Source organism: Notamacropus eugenii, chromosome 2 (genome assembly GCF_028372415.1).
Source record: "Notamacropus eugenii isolate mMacEug1 chromosome 2, mMacEug1.pri_v2, whole genome shotgun sequence".
Classification (NCBI taxonomy): domain Eukaryota; kingdom Metazoa; phylum Chordata; class Mammalia; order Diprotodontia; family Macropodidae; genus Notamacropus; species Notamacropus eugenii.
In genome coordinates this window covers 443,460,372-443,473,240 of record NC_092873.1, presented here as the reverse complement: position 1 = coordinate 443,473,240, position 12,869 = coordinate 443,460,372, and the positions used below count along the sequence as shown (strand labels likewise).

General features: G+C 33.6%; 1 protein-coding gene across 3 annotated transcripts in view; it reads right to left on the bottom strand.

Moving 5' to 3' along the window:
• The window catches only part of DENND1B (DENN domain containing 1B), a 334,070-nt gene that overhangs the window by 204,891 nt on the left and 116,310 nt on the right, over window positions 1-12,869 (bottom strand). For all 3 annotated transcript variants that reach the window (XM_072648309.1, XM_072648308.1, XM_072648307.1), the window contains exon 4: window positions 3-52. In XM_072648309.1, coding sequence (XP_072504410.1) covers window positions 3-52 — 50 coding nt within the window. The remainder of the gene's footprint in view (window positions 1-2; window positions 53-12,869) is intronic.

The window sequence follows — 12,869 nt, the reverse complement described above, 5'->3', positions numbered from 1 at the left end:
ACCTTTCAATGTCAAAAGGGAAACAGAACTTTGGCACACTCTGTAGTACTTCCTAAAAAATGTAAATAAAAACATTTTAATCAATCTTTTTCAAATTTTACAATTAACATTTTCTTCTATGATATTTTCTGTATAAAAAAGTTTATTTACTTACATATACATACATACACACACACACACACACACACACACACACACAGATTCCCCCCTTCCCAAGAACTACAGCACAAATTCCTAGCCTAAAATAATTGATTATTAAAAAGGAATTATGTTTGTGCTTTGGCAGATTGCAAAGACAATGCCATGGAAGCCCCAGGAGGGAAAGGCCTGGCCTGAAGGGTATTAACACCCTTCACATCCCCGCTGGGATTCCCTTCAACAAGGCCATATGGATTTTACAAGAAGCACCGCACCATATGGGTAAGCCACGTCTGCTGCTACTTGTACCACAGACTAGCCACAGGGACTTCTGACAGATCCTGGCTCAAAAATATAAATGTTGTTTCAATTAAAATGCAGGCAGAGAAAGGGGAATGAAGTTGGCAGCAGAATGAATTACTGAGAGGTATAACAACTCTACATGCTTCACAGTCAAATGTTTAAAAAAGATCTTCCACTGGTTTAAAAAAAGGCATTTACATGGTTCACCCCTTGATAAAGCTTACTAAGTTTCTACAAATCTTACTCTTAAAAAAGAAGTCATAATGCAAACAACTGAATTAAATACTATAGTGTTTCTATCTTGTATATTTTAAGATGCTTAGCAACAAATTAAAACGTTTTCATTAAAATGAAGAAAATAGCCTCATTAGCAGAAAACTACAAAAATAACCATCAAAAATAATTTTAAAAGTCCCCTAGGCAAATGCAGCAAAATACAAATAATTACCAACAATCTGCCAATATGAAAAAGGAAAATTTGTATACTTCCTAATAAAATACTTAAAAATTAATTCATGTCTTAGAGACATAGTACGGAGACAGAAAAACATCTCTCTCTCTATATATAGATAGATACATATATATGTATATATACATATCTTTAAACATCCTTGCAGGACTATCTATTAATCTGCAGCAAAGTACTGGGTTTTTAATATTTATTTCAATAAGGTAAAAAAAAACTGTACAGTATACTGAAAACTTAACCATTTCCAACTTCTTTATCAATAAAGTTTGCATTTGAGAAAAATTACAAAACTGAGGATCAACTGGAGTGTTCTGAAGTACAAAATGCAATTTATTTTAAGAGACTATTTCAAGATATTACCAGAAAGTGACCCATTATAAAGTTAAAATTCTAGTACCTGGGAGAATATATCAATATTTTTAACTTACTAAGACAGAAAGAATAAGACAAAGTAAAAGTCAATAAGCCACCTTTGTAGCAGGACACTGCCTTGCTTGTGAAAATCCCTTTATAAGAGGAGCAAAGACAAAAAATACCCTCAAAGGGCCCTACTAGAAGTTTTATCATGGATATAACAGTACAAATAATCAACTAAGTCAAACAAATAATCAAAACAAAACTTGCATAAAAAATTGCTAATGCAGTAAAATATTAATAAACTGATATCAAAGAAGACATTCATTTAATCCTTTGCTATTCCTACACTTATGCTAAACAAAATGAAATTCTCCGTTTTGCTAATCATTTTATTTATAGATTGCTTAAAGCAATAACTACAAAAATCATATTTAACACATTGGGAAGATTCAACTAGAAGTGAACATTATATAGTATTCATATATTCAATATCGAGTTATGAACACATTTTAAAAACCCATGACTGTTTAAAATTCTATTCTTTAATAAAATATGTACAAATTACAATACATCATGTATCAGTTTTGAAACTCAAACTCTATTGCTTCCCCATTCATTACTCAAATTCCCACCCCTCCCCCTTTTTATCTTCATCCCAACTAACACACATGCACATAACTTCTGCGAAACAGCCTCAGCAGCCTCAGCTCGCTTCCCAACTGGCAGGAGCATCCCTCAGGGGACAAGTCTTTAAACCTCCGCACTCTTTAAAATTCAACCAGCCAGCAGGTCTATAGACTGGTGTATAAACAGTATAGACAAAAAAATCCTCCCTCAGCTTATGTCAGTGACAAAGCAGCTCAGCAGTTGACTGTTTCTCCCTTGACAGTGTAAGCTGGGTTTACACAGATCAATAGCTGGAAGTCCTACCTAGCTCCCAGGGCTCAGTTTTCTTCCTTAATTACAGGTATTTTTTAAGGCAGGGGATGAGGCATTTAAATTTCTTTTTGGATTATGTCCTTTCAGCAGTAATAGTTAACTGAAAATAGAATATGCAAATGCATAAGAAAGTATTACTAGAGGCATAAAATTGGCATTTAGATATGATATACTTTGAAACAATCCCTTATCATACTAACTTGTCTTTTATAAACCACAGTTATGATTTTAAACTATTTATTCTTTAGTAAGCACCAATTTCCCTTTAGTCTGCTATTTATAGATCAATACTTCATGTAAATCACAATAAGATTTATTTATTCTGAATCTTGTAATCATTTGGTCATTATTATATTTTTCCTAAACATCTCAATTCTTACACCAAAAAAAATTATTTATGAATCAAGACTAAATACAATCTACTTGCTGAAAAAAGCAACATAAAGAAAAATTGAAAGCTGAACAGAAAATTGTGAATAATAGCTCATAAACACTTTCTACTAAATGATCATAAACTTTTCCTTACAAAATGTATCCCCAGCCAGAAAAACAGAGACAGAGAGACATACAGAGAGAGACACAGAGAGAGAAAGACAGAGAGAGAGAGAGACAGAGAAAGAGAAAGAGAAAGAGAGAGAGAGAGAGAAAGAGAGAGAGAGAGAACACTGGAAGTAATAATGTGAGGATACACATAGACTGGTTCTCTCTGCCTATATCACCAAAAAATAAGCAAATGTATAAGAAAAAAGAACAGGACCTACAACAAAGCTCAGAGGAACATACATGCTTAGGTCATGAGACACATAAAATAGGACTGAGGAAAAGCAGACAGGTAGACAACTAGGAAACTAACATTCCAGAAATCTTGGTAGGAGAGAATAACCAGGGCAACAACTGAAAACACTTTAAATAGTATTTTCTCAGTCTTAAATATTTTTGCCTATCAGATTTAATGATTAATGGATCACTGGCACCCAAGAATAATATTTTTGTTAGATAAGAAGACATTTTAAAGCAAAATGTACAAAAAGAATGAACTAAAAATGGTAGCAAGAAAATTCTTGTCCAAAATTGAATTTGTAATTATTCTTTTTACATTTTTATTATAATTCACTATTTCATTAAGGATACTTGACAAAATGTGATGTATAATCATATATGCATAATCATACACAAATATATTTCACAATAGATAACAAAGAAGTTCTTCATCAATTTACTTCCATAATCTTCTTTTGTTTCTAGTTTTTGCTGCTACAAAAAAATTTTTGCTATAAATATTTTGGTGTATTAGAATATTTTTAGTATATATTAGTATACACATAGTATATTTAATATATTAGCATATTCTTTTTCTCAAGAACCCCCTAGGGGTATAGGCCCAATAGTAGAATCTGGATTCAAATGGAATTGAGTTATTAGCCACTTTATTTGCAAAATTTCAAACTGCTTTCCAGAATATCTGTACTAATTCACCATTCCACCAACAATGTATTAGTGTGCATGTTTTTCTGTAATTCTCTATTTCTTATCTTTCGTTATCTATGGCAATTTGCTGCCTGTGAGGTAAAATCTCATTTCTCTTATTATGAATGATTTGGACTGTACTTTCATATGGTAGCAAATCATTTGTAATTCTCATTTTGAGAAATATTCTTATAGTCTTTGATGATTCTTATTACCAATAAAAGAATTACCAACATTTATGTCGAAATGATTTATATAAAGAAATTTATGAGAATAATCTATACAAATGAAGGACATCTTTGATAATGGTATTAAAAGAAAACTGATAAAAGAAAAGCAAGTGAAAATCCACAAAAGACCATAGCTTTACTATCACACAATTAACTGAAAGATACCGATCATAACAGATCGTAGAAAGACATAAAGAGCTGAAAGAACCTCAGAGACCATAAATTCCTATGCTTTGTTTTATAAGATGAAGAAACTGAAATACAGGTAGTAAGCACAACTGATGATATTTGAACACAAGTCCTCTGACTCCAAAACCAATATTTTTTCTACTATAATTGACTGCCTCACTCCTGAAGTGCTGATTATGTATTAGCTACAAAACAGCATTTTATTCCACAAGGAAACATCACATTAAAAGCACTCTTCCAACCAGGAATCGCTCATATATTTTTCAAAGCTAACCAAATTTTTAAAAAAATATACATGAGAGATAATCCTGTCTGATAACCACTGCATTATCAATATGAAGCCAGGGAGAGAAGTCATGTATTTGCCGTTGCCACAGGAAATCCAGGACAGAGTTCAGTCGAAAAGGAACTTCCTACAAATGAAGAGGTCTTCCAAATTTTCCTAAGTGCAGCTACAACTGTACTGATTTCATCATGCCCCAGAGCACCACAGTGCCTCCTAGTTGAGATTCATAATCACTCAAAGTAATTTAGTCTAAAGCATCCACAGGAATATCCACAAGTGTTCACATTGTGAACAGACAGGGCAAACAATAAATTGAGGAAGAAAAATTACCTAACATTCATACAGTGTTTACTATATTTCAGGTAGTATGACAAGTGCTTTATAATTATTATTGCATTTTATCCTCACAACACCTTGGGAGGGAGGTACTAGTATTATCATCCCTATTAGTTGAGGAAACCGAAACAAACAGAGGTTGTGACTTGCCCAGGGTCATACAGTAAGTGAACTCAGCTTCTCCTAATTGAACTGAATGCCCTTACTTGAACAAAAGGAGGGAAGGGTAGGATGCCTTTGAGAAATGGTTTGAAGTTCTTTTATTAACTCATACTTTGCTCTGAGATTTTGACACATCTTTTTAACACTAACATTCTTCTAGTGATGAATGGCAGTGAACTATAGAACAAATCAAAACAACAAGATGCTCCACTATGTGGCCAGACACTGTACAAAGTGCTAGGGATACAAAGAAAGTCAAAAAATACCTCTTGTCCTCAAGTCTAATGGGGAAGATATCAACATGCAAACTACCATGCACAAACAAGATATACAAAGGACAAATTAGACATAATCTCAGAAGGAAGGCACCAAGACTAAGAGGGACTAGAAAAGGCTTCTCACAGAAAGTAGGACTAAAGTCAAGATCTGAAGGAAGCCAGGAGGTAGAAATGAGGAAAGAGATAGTTCTAGGCATGAGGAAAATCATTGAAAATGGTAAAATAGAGCATGGTGGCTACGAGGAGACTGTAAAATATTTCAAAGAAAGAACTATGCAGAAGAAGCATGGAAAAGAACGCCATGTAATAAATGTACAACGGAAAAAGATGGGCTCGACACATATCAAGTAGGAAGACTAATAAATGCAAAGTCTCTGGCTCCCTTGGTATCTTCTCAATGTCAAAAGAGAAGAAAGCCCTGAAAAAACCAAATGGACCCTCCACTATCAACTTTGGGAGAACATGAAAAAGTCACATGAGATGAACTAGCTTGGAAATGTTGTAATTTGTATAGCTGAGGGGAACTGATAAGATCATAGATCCACTGGAAAATTGGAGTTAAAACTATATCATTCTGATTTAAATATCATTTTTCTTTCTATAAAAGGAATAATTGACAATCATAATAATTACCTGTTTCTCATGTTAAGAAGACATGTACTAAATGTTAAGTGAAAAGATCAGTAAAAGAAAAACAAATTCTGACTAACTGAAAATACCAATAACGGTTCCTGAATATCTATAACAAAGTCCTTAGTAAAGAGTAGGAGGACTCAGGATAAAATGTTGCCTGGTCATAAATGAGCTCAAAAATTGACCACAATTTCAGAAATGGTCACAATATTGGTTGTTTTTACTTTGTTACAAGGTAGAGTCAGAATCTTGGGAGGACAAGCTGAGCTGTACATGAAAATGGCTATCATGTAATAACAATAAAACTGACAGAAATAAAAAAAATGTGCCAGAGAGCTAGGAACAAGAAGTGAGACTTGCTTTCTAATAATAGTATCAGCATAATACAGTAGATAGAGTACGAGACCTGAAGAGAGTTACAAACCCAACATGACATTTACTAGCCGAGTAACCATGAGGAAGCTCTCTGAGTCTCAGTTTCCTCAGCTGTGAAATGGGGGTAATGACCTGTAATAATTACTTGATGTATATAAAGTATTTTTAAACACTGAAATGGTTTATAAGTGAAAAATTTTACTCTCAATAAGTCCCTTTCGTCTCTCTATTAGGTGTTGTCTTCTCTCATTAGAAAATAAGCAACTTTAGGAATCTCCTGTCTTTATTTTTGCTTTTATTTGCAGCACTCAGTCAACAGTCAGTCCATAAACACTAAGAACCTACCACTTGCCAGGTACTATACTAAATACTAGGGACACAAAAAGACGCAAAAGACAGTCTTTGACCTCAAGAAACTCACTATCTATTGGAAGGAGACAATAAACAAAAATATAAATACATGTGTATATGTATGTATGTATATATACACATACATGCAATAAGCTATATATAAGAAAAATAGGAATTTTAAAGGGGACAGGCAACTAGAGTTAAGAGAGGTTAAGAAAAACTTCCTATAGAATATGGGATTTTAGTTGGGTCTTAAAGAAAAGGGGATTCAGTCAGCAGAGATGAGGAGGGAGAACATTCCAGGAATGGAACATGATCAGAGAAAATACCCAGAAACAAGAAATGGAGCATTTAGTTCAAGGAACAGCAAGTAGGCCAGTGTCACTAGATCAAATAGGCAGGTTCTAGAAAAATGGGAGGGTCTAAGTTATGAAGGTCTTTGATTGTCAAAGGATTTTGATTCTAGAGGTTAAGGGGACCAATGGAGTTTACTGAATGATGGTTAGGGGGTGGGGTGAAATGGTCAGACATGCACTTTATGACAATCACTGGTAGCTAAATGGAGGATGGACCTACTGGCAGGCATTACAACAGCCCAGGCATGAGTTGATGAGGGCCTATGACAGAGTGATGGCAGTGTCTCAGGAGAGAAAGGAGAACATTTGAGAAACACTGAAAAGGTAAAATTAAAAAGGCTTTGCCAACAGATTGGATAAGAGGGATGAGAGTATAGAGCTGAGGATGTCACCTAGGTTGGTTGCAAGCCTGAGGGATTAAAAAGGTGATATTGCCCTCAACAGTCATAAAGAAATTAGGAAGGAGATGGGGGGAATGTTCAAGAGAAAAAATAAGCAGCTCAGTTTCAGACATGATGAATTTAAATCACTATAATCTGCTATATCCAGTATGAAATGTCTGAAAGGCAATAAAGATGTAAGACTGAAGGTGACCAGAGAACTTAGAGCAGGACAGGTAAATTAGAGAATCATCAAGTCTAGAGATGATAACTAAATCCACGGGAGCCAAGGAGATCAGCAAGTGAAGTAATAAAGTGGGAGAAGAGAAGAATCTGGGAGATATCCATATCACTCAGAGGAAGTGATAAGGATAAAAATCCACCAAAGGACATAAACAAGGATTGGTCCATAGGAGGCCCACAAAGAAGGAGAACCAGGAGAGAGTGATATCCTGGAAACCTAGAGAGAAGAGTGTCAAAGTAACAATGTCAAAGTAAGCAGAGATGTCAGGGAGAATGAGGGCAGAAAAAACTTTTGGATTGGGTGGTTAAGAGAACATTGGTAACTTTGGAGGAAGTAGTTTTGGTGGAATGAAATACTGATTATAGATGTCCTTTTCTAGGAATTTAGCCACAAAGGACAGAAGAAATATAGGATGATAATTAGCAGGGATAAAAAGGAACAAGTGAGGGCTTTTCTAAGATAGGAAGACATAAGCATGTTTGTAGGCAGATTTTCCTGATGTTAACAGCAGCTATTGCCTATATTCTATCTCTACAAGTACCTTGCATTTACTTTGTATTATATTTATATACTATACTACATAAATATATAAATAAATAATATATATATAATATACTATGTATACAATATATGTATATATATGACATTTACATATATTGTATTAGCTTATATTTGTATATGTTGTTTCTCCAAAAGAATGTAACATCCTTTAGGGCAAGGACTTTAATTTTTGACTGTACTTAACAGCGTAAGTAGAAAGAGCTTAATAAATGCTTGTTGATTAGTTCCTCATCCATTTTCTTATTCAGATAAAACTAGGAAGATATGTAATATGAGGCAAAATAAGTTATCAGAGCCAGAATAATTTAGACTATGTGCAATAATGTAAAGGAAAACAACTTTGAAACTTAAGAATTCTGATCACAGCAGCAACTAATCACAACCAAAAGACTCATAAGGAAGCATACCTCTTGCTTCTTGGCAGACAGATAATGAACTAAATGAAAGGGTTGAAAAATACACTTTCAAATACGCTAAATGAGTAGATTTCCTTTGCCTAGTTACACTTGTTCATTACAAATGGGTTAGAGAAGCTTCCCGATGAAGAGGGTAAATTAATACAGAATGAGAAACAAATTATCAAAGTAAATGTATCAATTTATTTTGGTTGGCTATACTTACTACAAACAAAGGATGTTTCTATGGGGAGTACAGGTTAGGGTGTAATTATAAAAATAAGCAATGTTTAAAAATACACAGAAGGAAAAAAGTTCTGGAAACACAATGAGATTTTGTCATTAACTACATTAACTACACTGTTAAACATATGGACTTTATATGTAGATAGGGAGAAACCGAAAAAAGGTGATAGAGTGGGAATAGGGAGGCAGTCTGTTGAAGGAGACATACATTTTAAAAAACCAAAGTATGCATAACTAAAGTTCAATTTCATATATAATCCTCTTTTTTGTTCTCTTTATATTAATAAACGTTTGTACTTATTATTAAGTTCATAAATACAAAAAACATTAGAACAGACGTGTACTACCATACAATGAAGAGGTGCATGAGTAGGATTTTAGTGGTTTCCATAACTACACAGAAGTTCTCTTCTAGTTTAAATGATAATTTACTTCTAAGAGAAGATGTCTAGAGGAAAAATTCTGATGAGATTCCAGCATATTTAGGAAGCAGGTCACAATTTTATATTTTAAACTGGGGAAAACACTGAACTGAGTCAAAAGACCTTGATACAAACCCCAATGCTCTGACACTTTAATAGCCATGGGACCTTGGACAAGTTGATTAACTATTATGAGGGCTATTCTCATTTGCATAAAGTTTACAATTGTATTTACACTCCCTACCTCATGGAGCTATTGTTAGGAAAGCTATTTTGTACGCTACAAAATTACATAATTTAAAGAAAACTAGAAATCTGAATTACATACCAAATACCAAGGCAAATGCAAAACATAAAACTTAGGTAGCTCTAAGTCATAATCCTTTCAATAACTCTTCATGAACAGAGCATTTTTATGTACTGTGTTTTTGAGTGCAATCTTGTACAACAAGAAGGTAAATAGAAATAAATAACAATAAATTTAAAAATAGAAATTTGAGGTTTTAGTCCAACAACTTAGATTTTGCTCCAAATAAGCTACTAAAATGAGCCAATGAAGGGTATAGCAAAAAAAAAATTATTTCAGAAATGAGACAAATTAGTATATTGTTTTATGCTTTTAAAGTGTTTTCTACATAAGAAATTTAATGCTAATATTTTATCAACCAAAAATTGAAGAACAAGAAACTGAAGCTCAGGCAGAAAAAATAACACACAATCAGAATTAGGTCTTAAACCCAGATATCTTAATTCTAAATGCAATTCTGCTTCCACTATATCATAAACATATAATCTTCAAAAAGTATAAGTTTAGTATATATCATAAAGTATCATCTTAAAGCAAAATGGCTTTTTGCAGTGACTACAACTAAAGATTATTTAATATATTTTTTTTGACACTAGCATCAAAGAAAAATGAGAAATATCTTTCTGTCCCATAACCCATAACTATTCAAGGAAAAATAATGCATGTAAGCAGCATTTCTATATATCTTAACGAAAGAAATACAATGCATTTTCCTTCGTTTCTATAAAATCTTAAAAAAAAAAAGGCCCAAATGAACAAAACGAAAAGAAAAACGAAAAGAAAAACGAAGGACAAACACAACCTGGGCCATTCCTTGACTCACTTCTTAAAGAGGCCTATTCACTGAATGGGCATTACCTCACTCTAAATAAATACCTAAAAGAACCAGGGTCTCTCAATGCATTCTGGGCCATCTCCAGTCACAATGATGAATATCTGTTCACTAGATCCAGATGGTTCTGGAGGAGAAAATGAGGCTGGTGACCTTGCACAGTCCTCCCTCACTCAAATCAAAGTCAATTGCAAGTCAAGTCATCATTTTCCTGATGTCATGGTCCTCTTCAAAAATGAAGGACAAACACAACCTGTAAGTAGACCAGGATGCCTGAATGGAGACCCAGTCAGTTGGGTAACTCTAACTCAGCTCATCCTCTTCATCGCCCTCTTCCTCTCCTCTTCTCCAAAGGAAGGTAAAATTTTGATGACCAGAAGTTGCCCACTTAACTTGGGGCTTACTTATTTCTTTCTTCCTTCTTTCCTTTCTTTGTTTCTTTCTCTCCTTCCTTCTTTCCTTTCTTCTTTCTTAAAACTTTAAACCCAATTCATTCTGAAGCTCATAGATTGGAGCACAATAGGTCCCCACCCAAGCTCCACTTAATGGCTATATTTTGGACCCTCCTCACTTACAGTGAATGTCAATGGTAACTGTTTCTCTTTGGAACAGCAACTGTGAGGGTCTTCCCCTCCCAGTTTGATCTTTTTTTTTCTAATTTAAGGGGCCATCCCTTGAATCACTTCTTAAAAGAGGCCTATTCAGTGAATGAGCTTTACCTCACTCTAAGTGAGTACCTGAAAAGGCCTAAAAAGGGCCAAGGTCTCCCATTGCATACTGGGTCATCTCCAGTCATCCTGATGAATACTTGGCCACTGAACCCAGATGACCTTGCACAGCCCACCCTCACTCAAATCAAAGACAACTGCAAATTGTGTCATCATTTCCCTGATGTCATGGTCCTCTTCAAAAATGAAAGACAAACACCACCTCAGAATATTTTCCTAATTTTAAGACAGATGCTTATCAAAGAGCTAAATTAAAGTAATAAAATTAAAAAAAAAACACAAGGAAGAAAATATATTAGTACTTTCCATTCTATACCACATAGGCTTAGTTAAGCTTTTTCCATATGCAAAAGAGCACTAAATACTAAATTATTTTATAACTATGTCAGTAGTTACTTTATTTACTAATTGTTCTAACAACTGTAAGGGAGAGGTATCTACTACTCTTAAAAAATAAGGACATATGAATCTATATGTCTCTATGTGTAGAGGGGAAAACAGAAGCAGAAGCATTAACCAGAAGACCTCAATCTTAGAAAATACCAGATTTTCACTTTTGCTACAAACTTGGTATGAGAAAGTCCAGCACATATTTAGGATTTGGAAGCCAACAAATCCTAACAATAGAAGGCAATATGCACAAATAAAGACTTGTTTTAACTTACATAACTGGTTATAACTCATATATCTGCCTAGAAGCAACATAGATATCTTTATTTTTCGAAGGTAACCTTAAAAATTTTTTTTTGGAATATAGTAAGATTGTTGTAAAGGTACCTAGAGATATCACTTGCAAAAAGGAGGTAAAATCAAGTTCACTATAGTGACCTAGAATTTTCTAATTTAAACTCATATTTTCTTCTTTTAGAAGATACAAGTAATCTGTTTACAAACTTAGAAAATTTAAGTGCTATACATAACAAAATTTGAGCTAAAGAACCAAGTTTTTAATTTTATCTAGTTCTATTTTAAAATGATCACTATTTTCCTTAAATTAGGAACAATATTGAGTCTCTCATTTCAAGTTTTTTGAACATGTTAAGGATCTACAAATCAAAGGAAAATTCTATCTTGAAAGACTTTAAATGACTGCCTCAAAGCAAACATTGTAGTATTCCTCTTAATTTACACATATAAAAAACCTTGCTTTGAAATAGAGACTTCAAGGATTTGTATTCAACTTATTTGTCAATCTAATGCAGATGAGCAGACCTACAGAGTCTACACAGAATCACTTTTATCTAATGCCAATTTGAAAAGTCAAGACAAAAGCAAAAGAGGTGAGAATATCCATGTGTATTTATATTTATACACACATATATAAACACATATACATACACAACACAAAAAACACAGCTAGGTGGCAAACACTGCAAGAAAAAATTATAGTAGATTTAATTTATGATAGAAGAGAATATAAAAAGCAGAGGAAAGAAACAGCACATATTAAGGTATTATGGACTGTTAGCTAAAGATTCTTTTTATAAACCATCTTCCAAATTTTATCCCTTTTTCCTCCCTTTGTGTCAGTAGACAGTTTTTCCTTTCCTGATATGATTTCCCAAAATCTGATTAACATGAGTATTTTTGCTTGAGATTTTATTTCTCATTAACCCAACTAACTTCAGGATCTTTACAAACCCCACTCAAAACTAAACATCCATTTTTACTTCTAATCTAACTTTTTACTTCTAATCTAACCACTTCAGTGTTTTTGAAACAAAGGCCCTCTACAACAAAATGAAATGCATCATTTGTTGTGTTGTAAATGTTCTCCAAGGGATCTGTGAAGGATAAATAAATTAGCATTAGAAAAAATTGTACTATATATGAACATCAGAAAAATGGTTTCAGTAGGCTGGCAATCTGGTGACTTTTTGTGCCC